Source organism: Salvelinus namaycush, chromosome 32 (assembly GCF_016432855.1).
Source record: "Salvelinus namaycush isolate Seneca chromosome 32, SaNama_1.0, whole genome shotgun sequence".
Taxonomy (NCBI): Eukaryota; Metazoa; Chordata; class Actinopteri; order Salmoniformes; family Salmonidae; genus Salvelinus; species Salvelinus namaycush.
Genome location: NC_052338.1, coordinates 9369592 through 9395830, shown reverse-complemented (window position 1 = coordinate 9395830; position 26239 = coordinate 9369592). Strand labels below are relative to the sequence as shown.

General features: G+C 41.8%; 2 protein-coding genes across 2 annotated transcripts; both read right to left on the bottom strand.

Moving 5' to 3' along the window:
* Positions 1 to 6301: 6301 nt before the first annotated feature.
* Positions 6302 to 11961, bottom strand: LOC120027192 (histone H3-like centromeric protein A). The gene is made up of 5 exons (XM_038972079.1): positions 11846 to 11961; positions 9775 to 9946; positions 9443 to 9564; positions 7113 to 7187; positions 6302 to 6894 (listed from the first exon to the last, which is right to left on the bottom strand). Exons 2-5 carry the CDS (start codon positions 9899 to 9901, stop codon positions 6766 to 6768), a joined length of 453 nt encoding a protein of 150 aa, XP_038828007.1. The 5' UTR covers positions 9902 to 9946; positions 11846 to 11961; the 3' UTR covers positions 6302 to 6765.
* Positions 11962 to 13344: 1383 nt separating this feature from the next.
* LOC120027124 (proteasome subunit beta type-7-like) lies at positions 13345 to 19445 on the bottom strand. The gene is made up of 8 exons (XM_038971969.1): positions 19200 to 19445; positions 15248 to 15341; positions 15035 to 15132; positions 14728 to 14868; positions 14359 to 14474; positions 14052 to 14110; positions 13817 to 13968; positions 13345 to 13697 (listed from the first exon to the last, which is right to left on the bottom strand). The coding sequence occupies exons 1-8, from the start codon at positions 19262 to 19264 to the stop codon at positions 13586 to 13588; spliced, it is 837 nt and encodes a 278-aa protein (XP_038827897.1). The 5' UTR covers positions 19265 to 19445; the 3' UTR covers positions 13345 to 13585.
* Between the last annotated feature and the right edge of the window lie 6794 nt (positions 19446 to 26239).

The following is a 26239-nucleotide window of genomic DNA, read 5'->3' as shown; positions in this document are numbered from 1 at the left end:
GCTAATGTTTGGGCCTCTTGGCCTTCGTCAGAGCTTTTAAAAGTGAAAGAAAATTGAGTGTACCCAGGTTGACTAATACTTCATTATTTGATTTTATGCATTTCACGTCACCATTACCACAGGTTTCAGTAATAAACAAGAATTCTACCCCCTAGCTTATGGTAGGGGTAATTGCACCACCTTATACTCAGATAGGCTAGGGCAGGGTTTCTTTATTTTCTTTTTTTACCCCTTTTTCTCCCCAATTTTCTGGTATCCAATTGGTAATTACAGTCTTGTCTCATCGCTGCATCTCCGGTACGGACTCGGGAGAGGCGAAGGTCGAGCGCCATGCGTCCCCCGAAAACACAACCCAGCCAAGCCACACTGCTTCTTGACAATGCCCACTTAACCCGGAAGCCAGCCGCACCAATGCGACGGAGGAAACGCCGTACACCTGGCGACCGTGTCAGCGTGCATTGCGCCTGGCCCGCCATAGGAGTCGCTAGTGCGCGATGGGACAAGAATATCCCTGCCGGCCAAACCCTCCCCTAACAAGGACGACGCTGGGCCAATTGTGTGTTAACTCGAAATGACACAACGACAAGGTTCCAGTTTAACAAAGTTTACTCTACTATATGTACACACTACAAGGTAGCCATTACACTCCAGGCTAGGTCCAACAACGACAAGACTTCCTGCGCATGCGCACTCTTGACTGAGTGATAGCCCCGTAATAACAGAAATATAGGGATACTTAAAACATGAACTTAACAATCTCCCCCTTTTCTTTAAAGACAAATAAAACATCAACAACATAATTAAATGTCCAAGTATTATTCAAGATCCCCATTACAAATGGGTTGTGTGACAGTTTTTATTTGTATTACTCAAGCTGCCACTTTCCATTACTGAGAGCCTGTAGGAGCACAAGACCGGATGCTCCTTTTTTAGTCAGACAGTCAGCAAGCTTTTCCTTTGTGGTTGACCACAGAATCCGCTGGATTCTCTGTGCTCAAAACCTCTAGCCACTAGACGTGCTTTGGGCACTATTCCAGTTAAGGATTCTTTAAGGGTACACACCCACCTTGTTGAGACGCACTTTTGGCCAATGTCTTTGACTTCCTCAAACACTCCATTTTTCCTCCAATTACTGAGCTCATCTAGCTTAGCTGAGTCAAATGACACGTCCTTTGTTTCAAGTACATCATCATTTTGAATGTCATTCTGTTTTTCTCGATTTTCCATTGGTTCAATTCTGATATTATCTACAAGTGGCAGGTCAGCTGACCCTGTTGTACCAGAAAGTGTAGCTGGTTCAGAGTACTGCAAGTTGTACCAGTTCTTGTGTTTTGCTTTTCCTGCTCGTCCAATGACAGTTGCTGTATGTGGAATACCACTTTCTCTGTCCGTGTATTTAACAGTTTGTCCAGTTTTCAGATTGGAACAACCATGTTCTCTTAACACATGTGGCTGTTGAATGTTTTCCTCATTTGAACGCTCAACAGTATTACCTGTGGCATGGTTGAAGGTCTCTGCTCCATTTCCTGTGTCAGTTTCGGTGTCCATATCATTGGATGCGACATCTGGTAGGTTTGTCTGTTACTGTGTCCTTTTTGTCATTTTCATTAGGAGACTGATTCTCAGCAACAGCCCCTCTATCTTGTTGATCATTTACTTTCCGCAATCTTGAGTGATGCACCCTGACAATCATGCCTTCGTGCCTCACAAATATCACCACACCATCTTGACCAATGACTACTCCCGGTCCTTTCCACTCTTGACAGTCAACTCGTTTGTAGTACACTTTGTTTCCAGTTTCGTACTTCTCATCATCATTATTCCCTGAACTGCTGAGTAACTTCTGAAGTCTGTTAACTGTATCATGTGCAAACTGTTTGTGAAGCTTTAACAATACTTTGTGTTTTTCTTTAGTGCTCATGTTCTCTGTGACTGTCAGAATCTTCATGTGCTCTGTGTCAGTCAGAATCTCATTTTTGCATGGACTCTGTGTGATGTCTTTGTCTAAAATGTTTACACAATAGTGGCCTGAGGTAGTAAGTTCAAGAGTCACTGGTTGTTTAAACATCACTGCCTTGTCATTTTTTATGTCTAGTACAGCCTCTGCCTTCTTGAGTGAAGCTTTGCTTAATAGTAAGGGGATATCTGTAGGGACCACCTCTGTTTCAATGTGACACTTAGTCTGACCAATTTTTGCTGGTATCTTAACTCTCTTGGTAGAATGGACAATTCTCCCATCTCCAAATTTGAAAGCTCTGTTGCTTGGTGTGTCAATCATATTTTGTACTTCTTTCATATTTAGTTCACTGACATAGCTATCAAGCCATTTTGCACCACACACTGTCCGTGTACATGCAGTATCAATCACAGCAGATCCTAAGGATTCAACTATAAAAATCTCAGTATCAGAAGCAGATTCATTAGAAAACAGTGTAATGTTACACTGCTCTATCTCTGTGTTTACATTTTCCTCTGTTAGTTTAACTTGTTCATTTTTATGAGGACAGTCTTTAACCCAATGGTAAGTGCTTTGACAAATTGCACATTTTGATCTCCTTCCATATTTGTCCAGTGGATTTGTGCCGGGAAATGGCGCCCTCTTCTGGTTGTCTTGAGAACGTGACTTGTTGGCGCCTTTTCTGTGCTGCTCGGTGTAATATGCTGCGTCACTCACTTGCATTCCATCTGTTATTGGCGCGACAGACGTCTTTTCACCAAATATTATTTTTAGTGCCGACTTCATAGATGCAAAAGTCAGCACAGTACAAGCAGTCAAAGCCAACTGTTTCTCCCTACCATCTAGACAAGCAGTGTCTAGCAACTTGAACCCTAACACTGCATCTGGGAGAACCATGTCGTACTTGCGCATTCTATTGTACCTCTGTTCGAAATCAATGATGTAGTCCGCCATTGCAACCGAAATATCTCTCGTAACACTGTCAAACTTTGAATATGCCTCGTAGGCACGGTCTTTCTCTTCTTTAAGAAATACAGAATCCAGTGCTGTGATCAAAGTTCCCATACCGTCATCCTTGTTCAAATCCTCAACGGATATGTCCAGTGCTGTATCTCTCGCTCTTCCCTCTAGCGATAATACCACCGCAAGTGCTTGCTTTTTCGCGTCCAGATTAGTAACCCGTATCCAGATTCCCAGTTCATTTTTCCAACTTTCGTACGACCTCTTCTCGTCGAAGCGAGGTGGCACGTTGTAGTTAGAAGCCATCCTCTGCTACCAATGTTAACTCGAAATGACACAACGACAAGGTTCCAGTTTAACAAAGTTTACTCTACTATATGAACACACTACAAGTAGCCATTACACTCAAGGCTAGGTCCATCAACCACTAGACTTCCTGCGCATGCGCACTCTTGGCTGAGTGATAGCCCCGTAATAACAGAAATATAGGGATACTTAAAACATGAACTTAACATTGTGCGCCGCCCCATTGGTCTCCTGTTCGCGGCCGGGCTGTGACAGAGCCTGGACTCGAACCAGGATCTCTAGTGGCACAGCTATCCCTGCAATGCAGTGCCTTATAGACCACTGCACCACTCGGGAGGCAGGGTTTCTTAAACTATGGGTCAAAGTCGGCATGTGAGAGGTGGATCGCGAGTTATGAAAAGACATCCATAATCTCACACCATTTCTTCTTAATTTGGGTCATTGGAGGATGCAAATTTCTCCTTTGGGCCTCGAGCTGAAAAAGTTACACAGAAGTGTCTAGGAGGTAGGGTAGGGGTTAGTGGTCAAAGTAGAATTGGACAGGTACTGTAAGTGCTAATTATAGATCCAAAATAGCTAACCTGGCAGGAAAAGCATTCAGGGTGAAAGGTCAGATCACCAGACCTCATGACCATTGCGGACGACGGAATTGGCTGGGAGCAGCGGGCACATCGTCCCACACTGAATAACCTGGCCAGTTGGAGAAATAAGATCTCTGTTAACACTCATCATTCTTGAACAATATGAGGACTGAGCATGTCTTTTACAACATTAACATGCTCCACTAAAGGAAATCCTCTTAGACAGAAGAGAAAAGTGTACAAATAGAAGACTGTCGTCAGTAGCCTGCAGAGGATTTACCGTACAAGAAAATGAAGACGGGACCAAAACAACCAAATGAGTAGTCTGGTGCAGATAAGTAGGTAGAGGCAGAATCAAAGCAACCAGAACATAAGTGTCTAAAGTGGGTGAAGACTGTAGTCACCTGCAGTAGTCCTGCTGACAGTAGATGCTGCCGTCACGGCAGTAGAGTGTGAGGTGCGTCTGGAGCTCACACTGGCATTGGCTACAGCGGAGACACGCCTCGTGCCACGCCCGCCCTGCAGCCAATAGGACAAAGCGGTCGCAAACACGCCCCTCGCAGCCGGCACACACCAACGGCTCCTCTACTACGCCTGTAGCTGGAGACTGCAAAGCAAGAATAGAAAAAGGTCATTCCGGATCACAAGGGCTCCGTTGTAATACTTTACAAATGCATCCCTCCTTCCTCCGTTACTTGGTGTAATCACTGATTTGACATGACTGGAGAGGTGTAAACAGACTCATGTCAGATCAATGATTACCGCTAGATAATTTAACAGGGTCATGAAGAGACATTTTAGGGGATCGTGGAGGCCACTGTGTATCAAAATAGAGCCACATTTCCTGGTTTCCCTGCAATCGCCATTACCTCCATCAAACAAGACAACTCAGAATGTAGGTCATGGATTTCCTGCTTACTTTATGTACCTAGTGGCTGTGTGGTCTATCAAACAAACTGAAGCCTGTTAGCTGAAGCCTGTTAGCCTGCACATGCACGTTCATTATGTTGAACCCAGTTTATACCGGGAACAGTTTTCAGACGTGCGCTACTGGAGCGGTGCAAAAAAGGAGCAAAGCTTCTCTTTATGGGAAGTCATGAACTATTCATAAAAACCCATAGAAGACAAATAGAGTGTAGGGCCCTTGGACATGCATTGAGACTGTTCTCATACGCCTACATGGTAAAAATACTATCAAAATGTGAAGATATTTAGTCAAGAATTGATCCAATTCCATAGTATTATTTGTTTGACAGATACAATGCCTGTTTAGGAATGTTAACAACAAAAATGGGGCATATGCTATTATATAGTCCACATATACAGTACTGTATGGGTTTTAGCCAACTCCTCTATTGATGTCATAACATGTATGTATGGACGTCAGAACAGTCTGGGACCAGGCTACAGACATGCATAATTCATATCATTGGTTCAGGCAAGCTGGGGCTTACACTGGCTGTTGAATTATCCTCTCCTAATCGTCTGCTCCCCTGGTTCACTGACTCCTCCCCCTCGTCACCATGGAGGCTGCCATACAATAAGCCCTCCAGGGTGCTGCTGTCCTCTGGTGACATCATGATTGCCCTTGTGACAGAGGGGAAAAGGATGGATATGGATCACATCAAATAACAATAAGACATTTAAAAGAGTTCTTGCTTATTCATTAGGTTTATTTCTAACACTATCCTTGCAGTTGATACTTCCATCTCCAATCCTAAAATGCACCTTTTACAAACATTTACAATAGATGCAAGTAGACAATGTGGAATTAGAACTGATTTAGATTATCTTGACAAACAAATACATTGCTCTTAACATAACTATTCAATGAATTGGCTTGACTAGACCCATAAGCATAAAATGATCTTACCTGACGTGTTGATGTCCTGAAAGAATGCACTTCTTTTGGATCCCTGAACAATATCCCCTTTAAAATGACAACTTAATGTGCATTATGGCACTTGAATAAACAGTACTATTCTCTGTCCAACCCCTTCTTTTTGACTCCAAAAATCCTCATGTCCACACCATTATTGTGATAATACGCTAAAACAGTGTTCCCGCTCCTCTGTAGTCATTCAACTGTTGTGCTGTTAACTTTAAACATCTAACTCCCTAAATGTTGCCTGGTGTGTTTCTCGGTCCCAAGTGAAGCCTCAGCACACCTGTAAACAGTACCATCAGGAGCCGTTTCAGGCAGGTGTGAGAAGATTGGATTGGCTGCGCTGCCTGCTGGGAAAGCGGGTAGATCAGGGGCCAGGAGGCAGCAGAAAGCTGTCCCAAGAGACCAATTAAAAAAAAAAAAAGAGCCAAAAGGGGCATCTGGGAACACCACACCATAGGCTGAAAATACAATGAGACAAAGGCAATGGATAAAACCACATGCACACAAACACCATAGATGCATGTTAAATTTGGGCATGAAATATAAGATGAATTTCCATTTTCTAAGTATGGATCTGTAATCCTACAACAGCTGTATGGGAACAGGTATACAAATGTGAGGCATTTCTAATTGTTTTTCCTACTGAATAAAAACATTTATTAAAATCCAACATTATTTACAGTAAATCTCATATTTGACCACTATACTAACTTGTTTTAGGTGGCATGAGGGCCCAAAACACAGATGAACTAAAGCAGTATACCCAACAATGTTTTTCCATCAATGTACAAAAACACTTTTTTCTAAAATCAAAACATTGGTCAACAGTCCTTGCCTGGGTGAGCATTTTGTTATAGAATATACTGAGTTTATAACTGGCATGAACATAATGCATGTGTATTTGGGGCAAATTAGATCCACTGATGCTTTGCATCAAAACATAGCATTGTTAGAGGTCCCCAGCACCCCATAGTCCATGGTCAGTGGTTTAAAACAATATATATTAAAAAGAGGCTATAACAGGCCCACTCCAAGACACATTGCTCGCTCCTCAATGGCTCATCTGAGTGTTCTCAGAGATTATCCACTCCTCGAATTCGCCGGGCAAGTTGAATGTCACGGGGGAACAGCGTTACACGCTTGGCGTGGATGGTACACAGGTAGGCGTCGGAAAACAGTAAAACGAGGAAAGCCTCTGCAGCCTGGAAGAGAAAGAATGGTGTCAAAAAATGATGACCAGGAAACGTTCATATTGACAACAGGGATACCATTTTTTTTATTGCAGATTTGTAAATAAAACCTTTCAAAATAAGTGTACTATGATGTTATTATAATCAAACATTTTAAAACTGTAAGAGAAGGGTTTAGAGTATTGATATAACAGTTCTTCAAATAAGCACAGGAGTGGGAACCAACCTACCTCCTGCAACGCCAGAAGAGCATACACCTGCCATCTCATGAAGTCCCTGCTATAAGTCTGGCACACCTCCCGAACCTGAGTAAACAACCTGAGTAAACAACCTTGAAATTCGCTAAAGATAAATAATCACTAATAGGTTATATTAACTTGGGGTATCAACTTTAAGTCTAAAATACAAGCCTCTTAGTTAATCTTTCTTTTATTTATTCCAAACTAAGACACCACCAGCTTGCCAGTCCCACCAGGATTTTGCAGTATATATATATATATATATATATATACACACTGCTCAAAAAAATAAAGGGAACACTTAAACAACACAATGTAACTCCAAGTCAATCACACTTCTATGAAATCAAACTGTCCAATTAGGAAGCAACACTGATTGACAATAAATTTCACATGCTGTTGTGCAAATGGAATAGACAAAAGGTGGAAATTATAGGCAATTAGCAAGACACCCCCCAAAAAGGAGTGATTCTGCAGGTGGTGACCACAGACCACTTCTCAGTTGCATTACTATGCTTCCTGGCTGATGTTTTGGTCACTTTTGAATGCTGGCGGTGCTCTCACTCTAGTGGTAGCATGAGACGGAGTCTACAACCCACACAAGTGGCTCAGGTAGTGCAGTTCATCCAGGATGGCACATCAATGCGAGCTGTGGCAAAAAGGTTTGCTGTGTCTGTCAGCGTAGTGTCCAGAGCATGGAGGCGCTACCAGGAGACAGGCCAGTACATCAGGAGACGTGGAGGAGGCCGTAGGAGGGCAACAACCCAGCAGCAGGACCGCTACCTCCGCCTTTGTGCAAGGAGGTGCACTGCCAGAGCCCTGCAAAATGACCTCCAGCAGGCCACAAATGTGCATGTGTCAGCATATGGTCTCACAAGGGGTCTGAGAATCTCATCTCGGTACCTAATGGCAGTCAGGCTACCTCTGGCGAGCACATCGAGGGCTGTGCGGCCCCACAAAGAAATGCCACCCCACACCATGACTGACCCACCGCCAAACCGGTCATGCTGGAGGATGTTGCAGGCAGCAGAACGTTCTCCACGGCGTCTCCAGACTCTGTCACGTCTGTCACATGTGCTCAGTGTGAACCTGCTTTCATCTGTGAAGAGCACAGGGCGCCAGTGGCGAATTTGCCAATCTTGGTGTTCTCTGGCAAATGCCAAACGTCCTGCACGGTGCTGGGCTGTAAGCACAACCCCCACCTGTGGACGTCGGGCCCTAATACCACCCTCATGGAGTCTGTTTCTGACCGTTTGAGCAGACATATGCACATTTGTGGCCTGCTGGAGGTCATTTTGCAGGGCTCTGGCAGTGCACCTCCTGGCACAAAGGCGGAGGTAGCGGTCCTGCTGCTGGGTTGTTGCCCTCCTACGGCCTCCTCCACGTCTCCTGATGTACTGGCCTGTCTCCTGGTAGCGCCTCCATGCTCTGGACACTACGCTGACAGACACAGCAAACCTTTTTGCCACAGCTCGCATTGATGTGCCATCATGGATGAACTGCACTACCTGAGCCACTTGTGTGGGTTGTAGACTCCGTCTCATGCTACCACTAGAGTGAGAGCACCGCCAGCATTCAAAAGTGACCAAAACATCAGCCAGGAAGCATAGGAACTGAGAAGTTGTCTGTGGTCACCACCTGCAGAATCACTCCTTTTTTGGGGGTGCCTTGCTAATTGCCTATAATTTCCACCTTTTGTCTATTCCATTTGCACAACAGCATGTGAAATTTATTGTCAATCAGTGTTGCTTCCTAATTGGACAGTTTGATTTCACAGAAGTGTGATTGACTTGGAGTTACATTGTGTTGTTTAAGTGTTCCCTTTATTTTTTTGAGCAGTGTATATATATATATATATATATATATATGGAAAAATGTTTGATTTTGCTGCAGCAATTCTGACGTGTGTCTTCATTGGTCTAAATAGCAAGCCCCTTTTTTGAAGTGCGTGATTGGTCATTTTTATGTGATAATATTGAGATGATTTGACTATTGTATGCAGTAATAGTGCCGTGATAGGTCAAATATGCAAGCTCTCGCATAATACGTGGGGAATTGTCAATTTTGCAAAGAAATATGGAATCGCAAAATCCCAGAGAGACTGATTTACCCACATACACAGCAGAGTTCACAGGGCTTTACAGGATTAACTATGTATCATCAACAACAAATAATGTATTGTTAAAGAGTGGCAGCATCCATCTAAGAATGTAAGGTGCCTATAGACAAAAATGGTGGTTGTAAATCGGTCCACAGGAGCCATGTGCTAATCAACCTCTACGATGCAAGACAGTGAGGCAACAAAGCCAGTGGTATTGTACCAGGCGCACAAACGGTCCCTTGCGCAAAAGCAAGTCAGTGCTCTTCTGGTACTTGCGAATTTCCATCAGAGCTCGGGTGCCAGGGCGAAACCTCCTCTTCTTTTGCATGGAGGGAGCTGGACCTGCAGGGGATAGAGAGATCCAAATCATCTTTAAAACAATGAGAACCTTATTATTATTATTATAATAATAATAATAATAATACATAATTTATTAATTGCAACACTTTCAACTAGTGGTTACATACATAGCTAAACAAAAAGTTTGCTTCAGTGTCAGGATTGAGAAGGCATGAGTCAACCCACATTTCCCCTCCTCCCTATCTTCCTCACCTGATGGTCCGCTCAGCCGTGCTGCCGGTGATGTTGAAGCAGGCGCGGTTGGGGCTGGAGGCCGACGCTTGGGTGTTGCACCCTTGCGCCGGCTTGCAGAAGAGCTGTCAGGTTCGCGACGAGGCATCCTCCAATACTAGTTCACAACACTGCGTTAAAGCCACACTGTTGCCTGATGGCGAAGAGAATATGGAGAAATTATGCATTTAGTGACTTGATCCAGTATTGACCATATAAGTTCTTGGACTTCATCATTAATCTTGCATGTCATCATCACACCTGACCTGTAAGCCAATAAGTAAAAAGGGTTGAACTCAAACTAGATAAAAAATAAAAAGCATAATTGATATGTCTTTATGACAAGGGTGTCAAACTCATTCCATGGAGGGCCTGAGTGTCTGCTGGTTTTTGTTATTTCCTTTCAAAATTGTATCCAATTAAGACTTAGACAACCAGGTGAGGGGAGTTCCTAACTAATTAATGATAAATTGATTAATCAGGTACAAGGGAGGAGTGAAAACCTGCAGACACTCGGCCCTCCATGGAATGAGTGAGGGGTTTCGATTAATCTTGGGCGGGCGCAAGTGTAGGTGTGTTTTGCACTGGCTGAAAGTTGATCGCATTCGATTTGAAGTGAGCCAGGTGCCCCGCTCTGCTGACGGCGAAGTCAGCGCAAAACTAAAAGTTACATAAGCACTTGTAGTAATGAGTAGGATTTCACATGCAAAAAGTAATTGATTTGATAAAGGTTTTCTATCTGCCTTCCCAATAAAAAAAATAGTTTTCGGGATGGAAAAACGCTTTCAGTGTAAACTTAAAACAACTAAAACCAAATATAAAGTACTTGGAACAAAAATATAAATGCAACAATTTCAAAGATTTTACTGACTTACAGTAATCAATTAATTTTAATTAATTAATTAGCCAGGCCCACCCAATCAGAATGAGTTTTTCCCGACAAAAGGGCTTTATTACAGTCAATACCCCCGTAACAGCTCTGGTGGACATTCCTGCAGTCAGCATGACAATTGCACACTCCCTCAACTTGAAACATCTGTGACATTGTGTTAGAAAATGCACATTTTAAAATTGGCTTTTAAATTTGAGAAAAATAAGTTTTGTGCATATGGAAAGTTTAAGATTTTATTTTAGGTCCTGAAACTTGGGACCAACACTTTACATGTTTATTTTTGTTCAATGTATGTAGAAAAGATAATACACAATATTTTTTTAATAAAAAAAAAAAAAAATTACTATCATCTTTGAGAAATAACAAATACAAAAAAATAAAAGCCAAACGGTCAAGGGAATTAAATTCCAAACCAATGAATTGAACAGTATTGAATTTATTTATTAAGTTTGGAGCAAAAGAACACAGCATTAGCCATGGAAAAATGCATAGAATTGCAGGAAATTCTTTGCAACTGCTAAATGTTGCCTCAGCTACATGGCAGAATCCCTGGAATAGAGCTCCATGGAGAAATTCTGAGAATTGCAGGAAATTCTTACAAATACTAAAATTGCGCACACAAAAATGGAGGCGTCTGGACGATGCACCATGCTGCCTTGTTGACAAAATGACAGAGGTGCAGATTACTGTTCTATGAGACTGCAACCCCCTACTACTTTCTCCCCCCAATTTTCGCTCGATAACGTGATGGGCCATAGTCCGGTGTACCCACAGGCCAGATTAATCGAACCCCCTCAGTGACACATGCTACCTTTGAGTAAATGTTGTTTTGCTGGGGGAAACCTGGAAACAATGCAAAACAACATTCACTCAAAGATAGCAGATAACTAGCGAACTGGCCACACAACAAGCTAACTAGTAAACGGGCATCGGTATGAAAGCAAAGAACTTGGCAAATCAAGAATAACAAAAGTTAGCTAGCTAACTGACAAATTCATTTAAGGGAGGAAAGAAAGCTAGCGATAGGTCTTCAGAAAGCGTTGGACATCTAACTTACTCAATTAGGTAGCTAACGTTATATTGAGCACGCATGCCATATCTAACAACAAAAACAATGCAGAACTATCATAACTTTATAACGTGCAAAAATTACACACTTACCAGCCGATACAAAATATTATGCGAAGAACTTTTTGCCACTCATATTTTCCGTGACACAAAGACAAGCTCAACATTCAAACGACGCTCTTTGGTGTCCTTTTCTTTACAGAGCCAATGAGATTCATGATGGGCTTGTAAAAACGCCCTGTTTACCGTTACTCCAATGGGCGGTGTTGGAGAAAGTAAAGCTGTTCGTTTAGTGGACAAGTAATCATCCGTCATATCGAGCATCTGCTTTTCCATGAGGTAAACGAATGTATGGTCACTTTGCTGTCTGTTTTGGCTATACAGCATTTACTGCGATCCGGGCCTCTACAGAAGTCAGGGCATTCATACTTCTTGAGCTTCGCTCAGCAGCGCAGAGCCATACACCAGTTATGTCAATGCGGAGCTATACAGAGCCCTCTGCATTGTAAACGTTTTTTGGGGGGAAGCAATGACGATGTGGTATGGAGCTTGATTTGGCCTATGCAAGCTTCCCGAGGTTCCGCAACTGCGTGTCACATCCTCCATATGGGGCTTCGGGTACACATTGCCAGATCAAGCATAAATCGGGTTCAAAGAACCCACCATATCTAACAGCATATCTAGCAGTAATAACTCTAGTAATACAAATGATAGAGACAGAAATATCCAACATTATTAGATTCAGGTGTGTGTATGGTTTGGGGTGGGGGGTTATCACAGTGCGTGCGGTTACATGCACACAATAATGTGATTATTGTGGATAGTCAGATTAATATAATAGTTTGTTGAAAACGTTTACATGCTTTGTAAGAAGAACGATTTCCCTAATAATCCTGTTTACATGGACACATCTGAAATCAGGCTACATGATGGAACTAATAAATGCAGAAAATCGCCAATCAAAATAAACATTCTACCACTTTATTTTTGGGAAGCATATTTGATTCGGAGTTTGGACATATATAGGATATATGTGAAAACGAATTCTAAGCAGGGGTGAAGGCATGGGTGGGCCCACTGGGGAGCCAGGCACTGCCAGGCCCACCCAATCAAATTGAGCAAAAACCAAAAAAAGAATATATATATTTTTTTTTAAACTCCTCTGCATAAATCGGCATTTAGAAGTAGTTTTCACATTAAAACTTTATATGTCCGAACTCAGAATCAAATATTCTTCCCAAAAATAACATGGTAGAATAACATTGTAGAACGTTTATTTTGATTGGCAATTTTTTCGCATTTATCAGAGTTCCGTCAGCTAGCCTGATTTCAAACGTGTCCAAATCGTTCGTCTTGCAAAGCATGTGAACGTTTCAATCAAACTATTACATTAATCTGACTAGCTACAATAGTCACATTATTGTGTGCATGGAACCGTACTCAGTGATGTACTATTGCATGCATGTTCTTGTAGAACCTGCTAATACATGTAGGTCTAATAGAAATGTCTAAATGCATTCATTGTATTTTGGTATTAAGTACCAGTAAGGCGATCGCAATGCAAATTACCAATGATTGTTGCTGATACTTAATGCCATTATCGCATGTAAGAAATATTTTATTGCCTTTTAATGTTTCATACACTGCAATACTGTTTTGAAAGTAAATTATTTAATTAAAAAATCTGCCAAGTATGTGTAATAAGCTATGCAAAACCCAATGCCATTATCAATTCACAAGTTCATCTAGGTATTTATTATTAAAGTAGATACTTTTGCTAATGAGTGTTGGAATTCACAAGTGTGTTTGATGATTCCTGCTGCAGCATACATTTCACTGAGTGTCCATGAGCTGAATTGATTCATCAACAACATCCAGAGGCAGGAGTGTGACAGTCTTTGTCAAAACTGCAGTGGTGCCAGGCTTGTACTTGTACTGTCCTTCTCTGGAAACAGACAGAGAAAGGAAAGAGAGAGAGTATATTGTAAATTCCCGTTATGAATAATCAAGTAATATTCACAAAATGTTGTTGGTTGTAGCCCAGTAGAAACTTGTATAGCTCACTTTTTCCCCTTCTGGACAGGCTGGTCATAGCCCCTAAGGTACTGAACCCCTGCCTGGGTGATGACACACAGGTCCACGTTGCTGCCAGAGCCCAGGTCACAGAAAATCCCAGCAGCAATGGCATCCCGCACCAGCTTTTTAGCCTCGTCCAGCTGAGCAAGATAGACAGTTAAGACAGGTGAGCAATACATTTTATGAAATGAACAACTGTTCAATGAGAATAACTGCATCTCACCTCCATGTTTGGTCTGTATCTGTCCTCAAATATTGAAATAGCTGCACCTGCTCCTGAACCTGCAAAAACAACGGCAGTAATGTTACCTTATCTAATGTTTCAATATTCAATACAACTTCATACCATTAAAAGCTCTTCACACGGCCCAGATTAATTATTTGATGGCAATAGACGATTACCAAAGAGAAACAATACAGACAACACTATGTGATTTTGATGAACTGAAACACGGACAGATGGTGTAAAAAAAAAATCTCCATAAATGACAGAGTCAAGAATTGACTAGATAAACTAATGGAGAGCATACCCATGGTAAGGAATGGTAGTTTGTCGTAGGAGCCGTGTGGGTAGATGCTGTAGAGGTGAGCGCCAGTCACATCCACACCTCCAACAATCAGAGAGGAGCCAATATGTCCCTGGTACCTGGAGCGGAAGTCACAATTCAGGTGTAGAGCGCTACAATGTAACAGCATCATCAAAATGTTCTTGATAAAAACTGGTTGTTGTAATCAAATGAGGGATGTGCTATCATTGACGAAGGCACTGCTGTGTCTGTTATTTTATATTATGGTCTGGAAAGTAACTGGATTGTCAGCATTCAAACCGTGTTATGTGAGTGGCCACTGTAGTGGTCTTATTTTCCCATCGTCACAGACTCATTCATGCTCTCGCTCACCTAAAGAGCATCTGTTTCAGTTGTCGGGTAACCGTGACAACAAGGGGAGGGCGTCCTGTGCTGAGTGAGTGCAGCTCCATATTGGATGACATCATCTGAGTGGTGACTTCTGCGTCTGCAGCCACACCTGCTCCACAACAGCTACAATAAAAATGGAGATTAGTGGGTGAAGCATGGTGGCTCAAATAGACTTCAACAAAAGCCCCAGTCTGTGCCTACCATTGTGCAGGGGCTGATGCTGATCTACATAGGGGTTACACAAGCTACACTATTATACTGTACGAGGTGTATTCTTTGTGGCACTTACTAAATGTTAGGTGCAATGTAGTGGATCTTCATGCAATTCTTGTCAGCTACCACCATGTCATCAGTGGCTCTTGTGTCAGCTCCAAGTATCACCCCATCCTGTGGAGGGAGGAAACCCAAAGTATAATCATACTTAGGGTATTGATTGTGTTGAGCTCAACCCTGAAACAGCTACATCACAATAAGCGGAAAATGTGTAATGACTGATTCTCACCTTGAAGACTATGCCAGCGATGGTGGTTCCAGTCTTCCTTGCCTTAGGAGAACTGTAACCAAGCTCAGACAAATTCCCTTCCAGCACAGCATTCCTGCAAAGTGAGCACTTTTTATGCAATGTTGGGTATATTTAGAGGAACTGGCATTGTGTTAGCCTATGTAGAGCCAGACCGATATATCGATTCACTGATATTATCTGCCGATATTGGCCTTTTAACGCTATATCGGTCGATAACTCCACTGATAACCGATATTCAATAAATTGAACGAAAATAGGGAATTTCATGCTCATCTGAACACTCGCGGCCATTCTCATGATGTGCCATTATTGTCACAAAGTATGAAATCAACACTTGAAGCATAGTTATTGGATAATTGCTTGTTTGGATGGCAATTTATGAAAATTCAGCGTGGAAAAATTGCACTTCTTAATTTCCCTGCTGTAAAATAGTATGTCAGGAGATATATTGGTATCATAAGTTTAGAGCCCGACCGACATACCTAAGCCTACTAAAAGCAGAGATTATTCAGGAAAGCTTCCTCTACAGTCTCTGCTAAAACTATGCATTTACATGGTAACAATATGTAGGCTTGCAGTAATTAACCTGCTTTAAACTGTGCTATATTCTTAGTAATCTGTCTGTAGGTTCACAATTTTACAAAAATGTGTCATATTCAGAATAAATGACATTTTATATCAGTTTCTTTAACAATTTCAGAGGCACAGTAATTAAAGGACAATTCCGCCACTTTTCAACCTCATTCATCTCCTGCACAAAACCAGTGTCTACATACAGTACCAGTCAAAAGTTTGGACACACCTACTCATTCAAGGGTTTTTCTTTATTTGTAATATTTTATACATTGTAGAATAATTTTGAAGACATCAAAACTATGAAATAGCACATATGGAATCATGTAGTAACCAAAAAAATGTTAAACAAATCAAAATATATTTTATATTTGAGATTCTTCAAAGTATCCACCCTTTGCCTTGATGACAGCTTTGCACACTCTTCTCTCAACCAGCTTCATGAGGTAGTCACTGTATGTGAAAACAACACGTTTCTATGATATGTGGTTAAAAAGATAAGGTCCTAAAACATTGCTAATCACAGGGCAGGGTTAAAAGTAAAAAAGTGACTTTCAAAACCTGCAATGAGTTTCTAGCCCAAGGGAGGGTATTCTTGCTCCCCACGTCATGGTGAATCTCCGTTTTAACTTTTGATGTCATCGGGTAGAACTTTTTTACGTTATATTTTTTTCAGACAAAACGTACAAATGTGCCGTTTTCACATATGTTGACAATCCAGAGGCGGCTGGTGGGAGAAGCTATAGGAGGAAGGGTTCATTGTAATGTCTGGAATAGACTAAATGGAACTGGGTCAAACATGTGGTTGAGATATGTTTGATACAGTTCTAGTCATGCCATTCCAGCCATTACAATGAGCCAGTAGTCCTATAGCACCTCCCACTAGCCTCCTCTGGTTGACACTTGTATTGTGCTGGAGATAATGAAAATTAGGTTGAAAAGTGGTGGAGTTGCCCTTTAATTGTGCATGAATTTGGTCTTGACTCGAGCCCCTCACATCCATCTCAAGACCTCGAGATCTTTCACAACACTGTGGTACAAACATAACATCTTATTAAACAGAGCTGCCAACTCTCACGCATTGGCCGCGTGACACATTTGACCCTCTTCTCATGCTCAGACGCCACACCTCATATCTCACGCATTAAAAAGTACTGCTTTTATTTTTATAGTCACGTCCTGACTAGTTAGTGCCTAGTCAGTGCGTTGACTTTTCAACTGTGCTCCAAATCGTTTTGAAATCGGAGCATCTGCGCCTGCAATTTAACATCACGAGCGGAACCTCTATCATTGTTCTATCACAGCACTGTGAGCCACGGCACTTTGAAGAAGATGATTGGTCTAGTTATGTAAGGGATCAAGAGGATTAATCAAGAGCAGAGTGGAGCTGGATGGAGAGAGCAGCACAGTAGCACTGTTTTATGTACAATGCCAACAAAATGAGGTTGCTGTTACGCCTCTATCACACCGACAGCATCATTGCGCTAAATGGTACGCAGCATCATCTGGATATGTGTGCAACAAAAGTTTAACATTCACCTTTTACTACCTTTTCTGTCAAGCCGTCTATGCATACAGTTTTATGTATATGTTCAATATATCCAACGTATGCACCACACAGAATGCACCGCAACTGCCTCTGCAACACAATGTTGCAAGGAAAACGCAGCATTCCATTGGAAATAAATGTACTTCTCGTGTACCAAAATGCAATAACGCTATCTGTGTAATCGAGGCGTTACTCCCGTGCCTATTACAGAATGCATCTGTTTGACAGTGTTTACTAAAGTCGATTTAATCCACACTTGCATTTGTCCCCTCGTTTGGTGATTGGCATTAAGGCTGTGACAACGATAGGGCAGTAGACAGAGACCAGTATGTTTTAGCAGGGAAGTTTGGTAGGGGGACCTGATGTGTAACTATGCCAGTGTAATCACATATTTGAAATCTAATATGCCTACTTGAGTGTTTGAAAATGAAGTATATGAGGCTATGTATTTTTGCAGGCATTCATGGACAGTTTTGAATAAGTCCTACAAATAAGCATCCAGGCCTCAAATATATTTTGACATTTTAATATTGTGCACATGTTAAGCAGAGATGGTAGGGGAACTCACAACACATAAACACATTATATTTTGTCTATGTAGAGTACGATGATGGCAAGGATCTTAAACTAGTAGGGATAAACCACCTGAATAGTGATATTCATTAGATTTTTTTTTTAAGGTTTGTGATTGAGAAATTAATTGTTATAATAAGAACATTTTGAAAAGCACTTGGGAAACATAGATTGCGGTGGTGAACCCTCCTGGAGAGCAAGCAGGATTTTCTTGGAGATCTGTTTTAAAGAAAGTTCACCCAAATTACAAAATGTATGTCCTTAGCTTGAAAGCAGTCTATTGACAAGGAGACTGAAATCTATGATTTGGTTACCCACTGCCATCAACCATTAATATTAATATTTCCTGTGCTGAGCCTTGGTGTAGTGCAGGGATAAACAACTAGATGCAGCCTCAGACCGATTTTTGTCTGGAGCGGATGGTCAGGGGGCCGGAAAATAATTACAAATAATTTGTAGACTGCGAACTGGCAGCAAGAAGCCCAAACAGATACGTTTGACTAAAACATAATAATTTCAAACCTTGCTTACATTTGTATACGATCACGTGTCTCTCTATTATGCGGGGAATACTTGGGAACAGATTTCTTAAATTAAGATAACTTGGAGAGGATTTCCTGATATTTTTACAGTCTTTTATGTCCTACAATGAAAATTCCACACAAATGTTTATTTATTTTTGCACCGAAAACTTGGGGGGCCAAATAAAACCACACCCGGGCCAAATTTTGCCCGCCAGTTGGAGAACCCTGGTGTGGTGGTAACACTCCCTGGCACATGTCACGTACTTTCCACCTGAGGACAGACAGTCCCTGCTTCCAACGGTTTCTCCCATTTGCCTGTCTCCTCATCTCATTACTGTCTGAATAATGTGTCAAACCACCTAAAAAAAAATATTAGGATACTTTAAATGTAATCCCAAAGATCTCAAAGTAACAAAGTTGTACAATTGACTGTTTATTTAATGTTCAAAGCATCTTGAATACACCTGACCTGTGGTTTTATTTTATTTTCCACCCTGGTCATACAGTAGGCCTAAGCCATGTCAAAATACGTAGAATTGCAGGGAATTAGCTTTAGAACTGTAAAACCTGTCTAGGGGTTGTGCCAGAGGGCAATGAAAGTCACTCCAAGCTTTCTTAAAAAGTTGACTGCCCTGATTATTATAAAGATGTTTTTGTTGTTGCAGTAAATGTTTCTCAAATTACCATGTGGGCCTCAGAAAAATGAACTCACCTGCGAGTATTTTCGAAGGAAAAACCAGCGCTTTGAGGTTGGCACGGTCGAGAATTATTGAGCATCTTCAATCAAGATGGGCGAACGAATCCACAAACCGAGACCCCTTATGAAAGGCGAGACAGCTTACTGCACTTTACTTTTCTATCCCTATTACTTTGTTAAACGCTGTCAAGGTAAACTGTGTTAGCTAACTGTGTCAGCGTTTAGTGGGGAGAACTCTTTCACTTTCAATTTTAACACATCATAGCCTCAGACGAATCAAAACACCGTATAGGTCAGGGAGAACAAAAGGGTAATGGCTAGATGGGATACAGCTTTTGTTAAGTAAACGTCAAAAGTCGTTTTTTTTGTTGCATTTTTGCAACCCATTTCCTAACATTAACCTAATTCTCCTAACCTGCTGCGTAAGTTCTAACCTGCTACGAAAAGTCAAATATGACCAGCTGTATACCATCTTGTCAAAACCGAACAAAATGGATTCTCAATGGCTGGTTGGCTGATAGGAACGGGATCCTTGGGCCGTCCCAACTCGGATGTTTTAAAATGGTTACGGTTAGTTAAGGGTTATGGTTAAGGTTAGGTAAGGGTTACGGCTAGGGTACGGCTAGGGTACGGCTTAAGTTTAGAGATGTCCGAAGGATACCAAATAGCACTAACGTTGTAGGTTCACAACCAGCTGTTTGGAAAATGAACAGCTGCATAATTGGTGCAAAAGGTATTGAATTTTAGAAAATTCAACGAAAGAAGCAATGAAGACGGGTGAAGTGTGAATAGGCCTACTTTTATATGCATGTCTATGGCGTGTAAAAAAAGTAATGTCCTCTACGGTCATACTATCAGTAGGCTATCAATGGCATATCCTAGGCCATTTGCACCATTATCAGTTTGTGGAGTGTGGAACATATTATGGAAATGACAAGGCCAGTGTAAATATGCTGTATGTTTAGTATTAGTTTAAAATACAAAACAGTTTCTCAACATAATTATATGTAGGGTAAAGGGAACTTTCATTCTATTTTCTCACACTTGGTCTTCATGTTGCTCAGGGGAGGATGGACGTCAGTTCTCCTGTTTGGTAGCAGAAACACATGGGAAACAACATCCTGCGCAGGGAGAAGTCCAAGGAGAAAGCCCCATATTTCAGGAGACTTGGATTCATAGCAGGTATACAGTCCCTTCAGAAAATATTCACACCCCTTGACTTTTTCCACATTTTGTTGTGTTACATCCTGATTTAAAATGGATTAAGTTGAGATTTTTTTCCTCACTTCCCTCACTCTGTGCAATAAGAGTTTAACATGATTTTTGGATGACTACCTCTTCTCTGTACCCCGTTCATACAATAATCTGTAAGGTCCCTCAGTCAAGCAGTGCATTTCAAACAGATTCAACCACAAAAACCAGGGAGGTTTTCCAATGCCTCGCAAAGAGTATGTATTGCAACCTCAGGAGGTTGAAGAAATTCAGCCTGTCCCCTAAGGGTCCACAGGACGTCCATCGAGAGCATGCTGTACCACAGCGCCGGACATTTGTCACCTAGGAAATGTGTATCACTGGACCTTCTCAAATAGTAGTTGAGTACCCCTGCTCTAGTGGCTTGATAAGGAACGTGAAGCAGAAGACACCACACTGATGTATGTCTCTTTATGTTCAGTTCCTTCCCCTGCTCCAGAATTACAATTAGTAGCTCAATAATGTTGAAGCAGGTCTACATTCTGAGTTTGGCAATTCAGCACTGGGAGCTGTCCATGTGCAACAGTGTCCACAGTGTTCATAGGCTACTGTTTAGTTGAAAAACATGTGAAAGAGTGATTCCACTAGGCCATTGTGCAACTACATTGAGGGCAACAGTTTCCAATCAACACAAAATACCACATTTTTCTAATGTAGTAATATAACAGTAGCATGACAAAAAAGAGCTTCCAGAAAGGACAATTTGCAATATTTAGCCCAACTGCAAATCTTAACACCCATACTGTTAATAATTGGACATACTAATAATAATGTGTACGGGACTAATTGGTAAAGGAACCATAAACCTGTGATCTCTTTCTGTCCCTGCTGCAGTTTGGGGCATCTCTGTGTGCTACTGGCTACCTCACAGTGGCTCTTGGAGACTAAGGGCCCCAAGGACTCCTCTAAACCTCTTTGTGGATGTGAGAGCACTCTCAGGCGATGGCGTTGGTCGTCGACGGCGCTTTGGCCAACAGGCAGTGGTCCCGGAGAGCGACTGATCTCCTGTCCGTTTACTACGGTCATGCTAACTACAAAATTCGCCCATCCACAAAGAAAATTGCAAACGTCCATGTTGATACCCAGGTCTGTGAGACACTCGTGCTTACTGATGTCCCCCTGCGCTCCTTCGTGAAATTATCCATGAGGTTATTGAGGACGAGCCCAGTCAGACGGCCAACAATCAAGGTAAACTCGTCCGTTGTGTAGTCCTCCCACTGCTTAAAGCCTCTCTGATCGCCAGCATCTTGAATTGAAGTGAAATCAGAGAGATCTACAGGGATCCTTTTAGACTTGTAATCCTGCATACATCATTGATGAATCTCTCTGCCACATTGAGCCAGAAGGGTGTTATGCCGCTTACTTGTTCTAATTTGCCCACGTTGTAGCCATGTCGCCCAGCAGCTTCAAATGGGTTGGCAACGGCTTGCTGCAATTAATTAAATAACTGACAGGGATTTTGAAAGTACATGGTTGTTGTCGATTGCTATACGAATGAATATCCTATGTCACTCTCTTAACTTATTATTCTTATGTAACACATTAGACTCTTAAATGACCTAATACGATACGTTACAGACTTATTCTAAAATGGATTAAATCGTTTTTTTTCACTCCTCAATCTACACACAATGCCCCATAATTACAAAGCAAAAACAGGTATATAAAGAAAACAGAAATATCACATTTACATAATGTCACGCCCTGACCTTAGAGATCCTTTTTATGTCTCTATTTTGGTTTGGTCAGGGTGTGAGTTGGGGTGGGTATTCTATGTTTCTTTATTTGTATTCCTATGTTTTGGCCGGGTAAGGTTCTCAATCAGGGACAGCTGTCTTTGTTGTCTCTGATTGAGAACCATACTTAGGTAGCCCTTTTTCCCACCTGTCTTTGTGGGAAGTTAACTTTGTTTGTGGCACTTAGCCTTAAGCTTCACGGTTTGTTTTGTATTGTTTATTGTTTTGTCGGCGTCATTTCTAATAAAAAGAAAATGTACGGTCACCACGCTGCACCTTGGTCCACTTCATTCAACAGCTGTGACACATAAGTATTCAGACCCTTTACTCAGTACTTTATTGAAGCACCTTTGGCAGCGATTACATCCTAGAGTCTTCTTGGACAGGATGCTACAAGCTTGGCACACCTGTATTTGGGAAGTTTCTCCCATTCTTCTCTGCAGATCCTCTCAAGGTCTGTCAGGTTGGATGGGGAGCGTCGCTGCACAGCTATTTTCAGCTCTCTCCAGAGATGTTCGCTCGGGTTCAAGTCCGGGCTCTGGCTGGTCCCCTCAAGGACATTCAGAGACATGTCCCGAAGCCTCTCCTGTATTGTCTTGGCTGTGTGCTTAGGGTCGTTGTCCTGTTGGAAGGTGAACCTTCACCCCAGTCTGAGGTCCTGAGTGCTCTGGAGCAGGTTTTCATCAAGGATCTCTCTGTACTTTGCTACGTTTATCTTTCCCTCGTTCCTGACTAGTTTCCCAGTCCCTGCCGCTGAAATACATCCCCACAGCATGATGCTGCAACCAACATGCTTCACCGTAGGGATGGTGCCAGGTTTCCTTCAGACATGATGCTTGGCATTCAGGCCAAAGAGTTTAATCTTGGTTTCATCAGACCAGAGAATCTTGTTTCTCATGGTCTGAAGGTCTTTAGGTGCCTTTTTGGCAAATTCCAAGCGCGCTGTCATGTGCCTTTTACTGAGGAGTATCTTCTGTCTGGCCACTCTACCATAAAGGCCTGATTGGTGGAGTGCTGCAGAGATGGTTGTCAAACTGGAAGGTTCTCCCATCTCCACAGAGGAAATCTGGAGCTCTGTCAGAGTGACCATCAGGTTCTTGGTCACCTCCTTGACCAAGACCCTTCTCCCCCGATTGCTCAGTTTGGCTTTGCGGCCAGCTCTAGGAAGTGTCTTGGTGCTTCCAAATTTCCTCCATTTAAGAATGATGGGGGCCACTGTGTTCTTGGGGACCTTCAATGCTGCATAAATGTTTTGGTACCCTTCCCCAGATCTGTGTCTCAACACTATCGTCTCTGAGCTCATGTACTGTCAACTGTGGGACCTTATATAGACAGGTGTGTGCCTTTCCAAATCATGACCAATCAATTGAATTTACCACAGGTGGACTCTAATCAAGTTGTAGAAACATCAAGGATGATCAATGGAAACAGGATGCACCCGAGCAACATGTCGAGTATTTCAATATTTCTGTTTTACATTTTTGTACATTTGCAGAAGTGGGGTATTGTGTGTAGATTGATGAGAATTCTTTTTTAAATCGATTTTAGAATAAGGCTGAAACATAACAAAATGTGGATACCTTTTACCTTTTGCAATAGGGTCACTACAGGGTTCACCACTGGCCTCACTTGGACTTGCTGATCATAAACCTGGTTTGATACAGGAATCTCCACCTGAGGTGTTACAGCATCCCTGTGAAGAGCTGACCATATAACCAGGTAAGATGGACTCTGTCTGTGTGTGTGTGTTAGGTAGAAATAGAGGTCATTACCTGGGAGCCTCAGTAGATTTAGCCGGGATTCTTGTTCTCTTCTGTGTATTGTGAGAAATGTGTACACATTGTAAACACAAGCTTATCGTATTTACATTAGCAGTACATAAATAAACGATAATAGTTTAAGAATTATCTGTAATATCAATGTTTTCTACAATTTTTTATTTGATAATTCTACAACCTAAAAATCCTACCTTTCTCCCCCTCCTCAGCATGGTGGATCTGAAGGAAATGTGTACCAGTTTGAGGAAATGTGTGTGCTTGGAACATTGCATGAACATTGAAGTGAACAATGGAAGGTCTATGTCATAATGGTATCAATCTGATAGAATTAAATATTAAAACTAAGTCTACAGAATTAAATGGAACACAGTACATACAGTTGAAGTCGGAAGTTTACACTTATGTTGGAGTCATTAAAACTCGTTTTTCAACCACTCCACAAATTTCTTATTAACAAACTATAGTTTTGGCAAGTCGGTTAGGACATCTACTTTGTGCATGACACAAGTAATTTTTCCAACAATTGTTTACAGACAGATTATCTCACTTATAATTCACTGTATCACAATTCCAGTGGGTCAGAAGTTTACATACACTAAGTTGACTGTGCCTTTAAACAGCTTGGAAAATGATAGGCTAATTGACAACATTTGAGTCAATTGGAGGTGTACCTGTGGATGTATTTCAAGGCCTACCTTCACACTTAGTGCCTCTTTGCTTGACATGGGAAATTCTAAAGAAATCAGCCAAGACCTCAATTTTTTTTTGTAGAACTCCACAAGTCTTGTTCATCATTGGGAGCAATTTCCAAATGCCTGAAGGTACCACGTTCATCTGTACAAACAATAGTATGCAAGTATAATCACCATGGGACCACGCAGCCGGCATACCGCTCAGGAAGGAGACACGTTGTGTCTCCTAGAGATTAACGTACTTTGGTGCGAAAAGTGCCTTGTGAAGATGCTGGAGGAAACCGGTACAAAAGTATCTATATCCACAGTAAAACGAGTCCTATATCGACATAACCTGAAAGGCCGCTCAGCAAGGAAGAAGCCACTGCTCCAAAACTGCAATAAAAAAAACAGACTACGGTTTGCAACTGCACATGGGGACAAAGATAGTACTTTTTGGAGACATGTCCTCTGGTCTGATGAAACAAAAATAAAACTGTTTTGCCATAATGACCATCGTTATGTTTGGAGGTAAAAGGGGGAGGCTTGCAAGCCGAAGAACACCATCCCAGCTGTGAAGCACGGGGGTGGCAGCATCATGTTGTGGGAGTGCTTTGCTGCAGGAGGGACTGGTGCACTTCACAAAATAGATGGCATCATGAGGCAGGAAAATTATGTGGATATATTGAAGCAACATCTCAAGACATCAGTCAGGAAGTTAAAGCTTGGTCGCAAATGGGTCTTCCAAATGGACAATGACCCCAAGCATACTTCCAAAGTTGTGGCAAAATGGCTTAAGAACAAGAAAGTCAAGGTATTGGAGTGGCTATCACAAAGCCCTGACCTCAAACCTACAGAACATTTGTGGGCAGAACTGAAAAAGTGTGTGCGAGCAAGGAGGCCTACAAACCTGACTCAGTTACACAAGCTCTGTCAGGAGGAATGGGCCAAAATGAACCCAACTTATTGTGGGAAGCTTGTGGAAGGCTACCCGAAACGTTTGACCCAAGTTAAACAATTTAAAGGCAATGCTACCAAATACTAATTGAGTGTATGTAAACTTCTGACCCACTGGGAATGTGATGAAAGAAATAAAAGCTGAAATAAATCATTCTCTCTACTATTATTCTGACATTTCACCTACACTGATTGAAGTGGATTTAACAAGTGACCTGGTAAGTCTATGACATAGACTCTATGTCATGGAAAGAGCAGGCGTACCTAATGTTTTGTACACTCAGTGTATATGTAATAATAGAATGTTCAAATAGATCTGATTGTGGACATGAATTGCTTTGTAGTAGTGGTACTGTTTCATTTGAGTAAAAGTGCAGTAGGTGTCATCTTTGGCAATGAGTAATGACCAGTGGGAATGCATTGGGAATATTTGGGGAGTTTGGTAGAGTGTTGGCTATTCAACGTCAAAAATAACTCTGTAATGTCACGCCTTGTCACTGCACAGTTTATCTTCAAGGCCTCCAACTCTATCACCTAGCTTATATCAGTGAAAACCTCCCTTACGTACAGTACTTGCTCATAAAACGGAACACCCAGTGCTTCTGCTGCCCATGTTCCACCATTATTTTATTAGTGTAGCAGCTACCATTTGAGAATTGGGG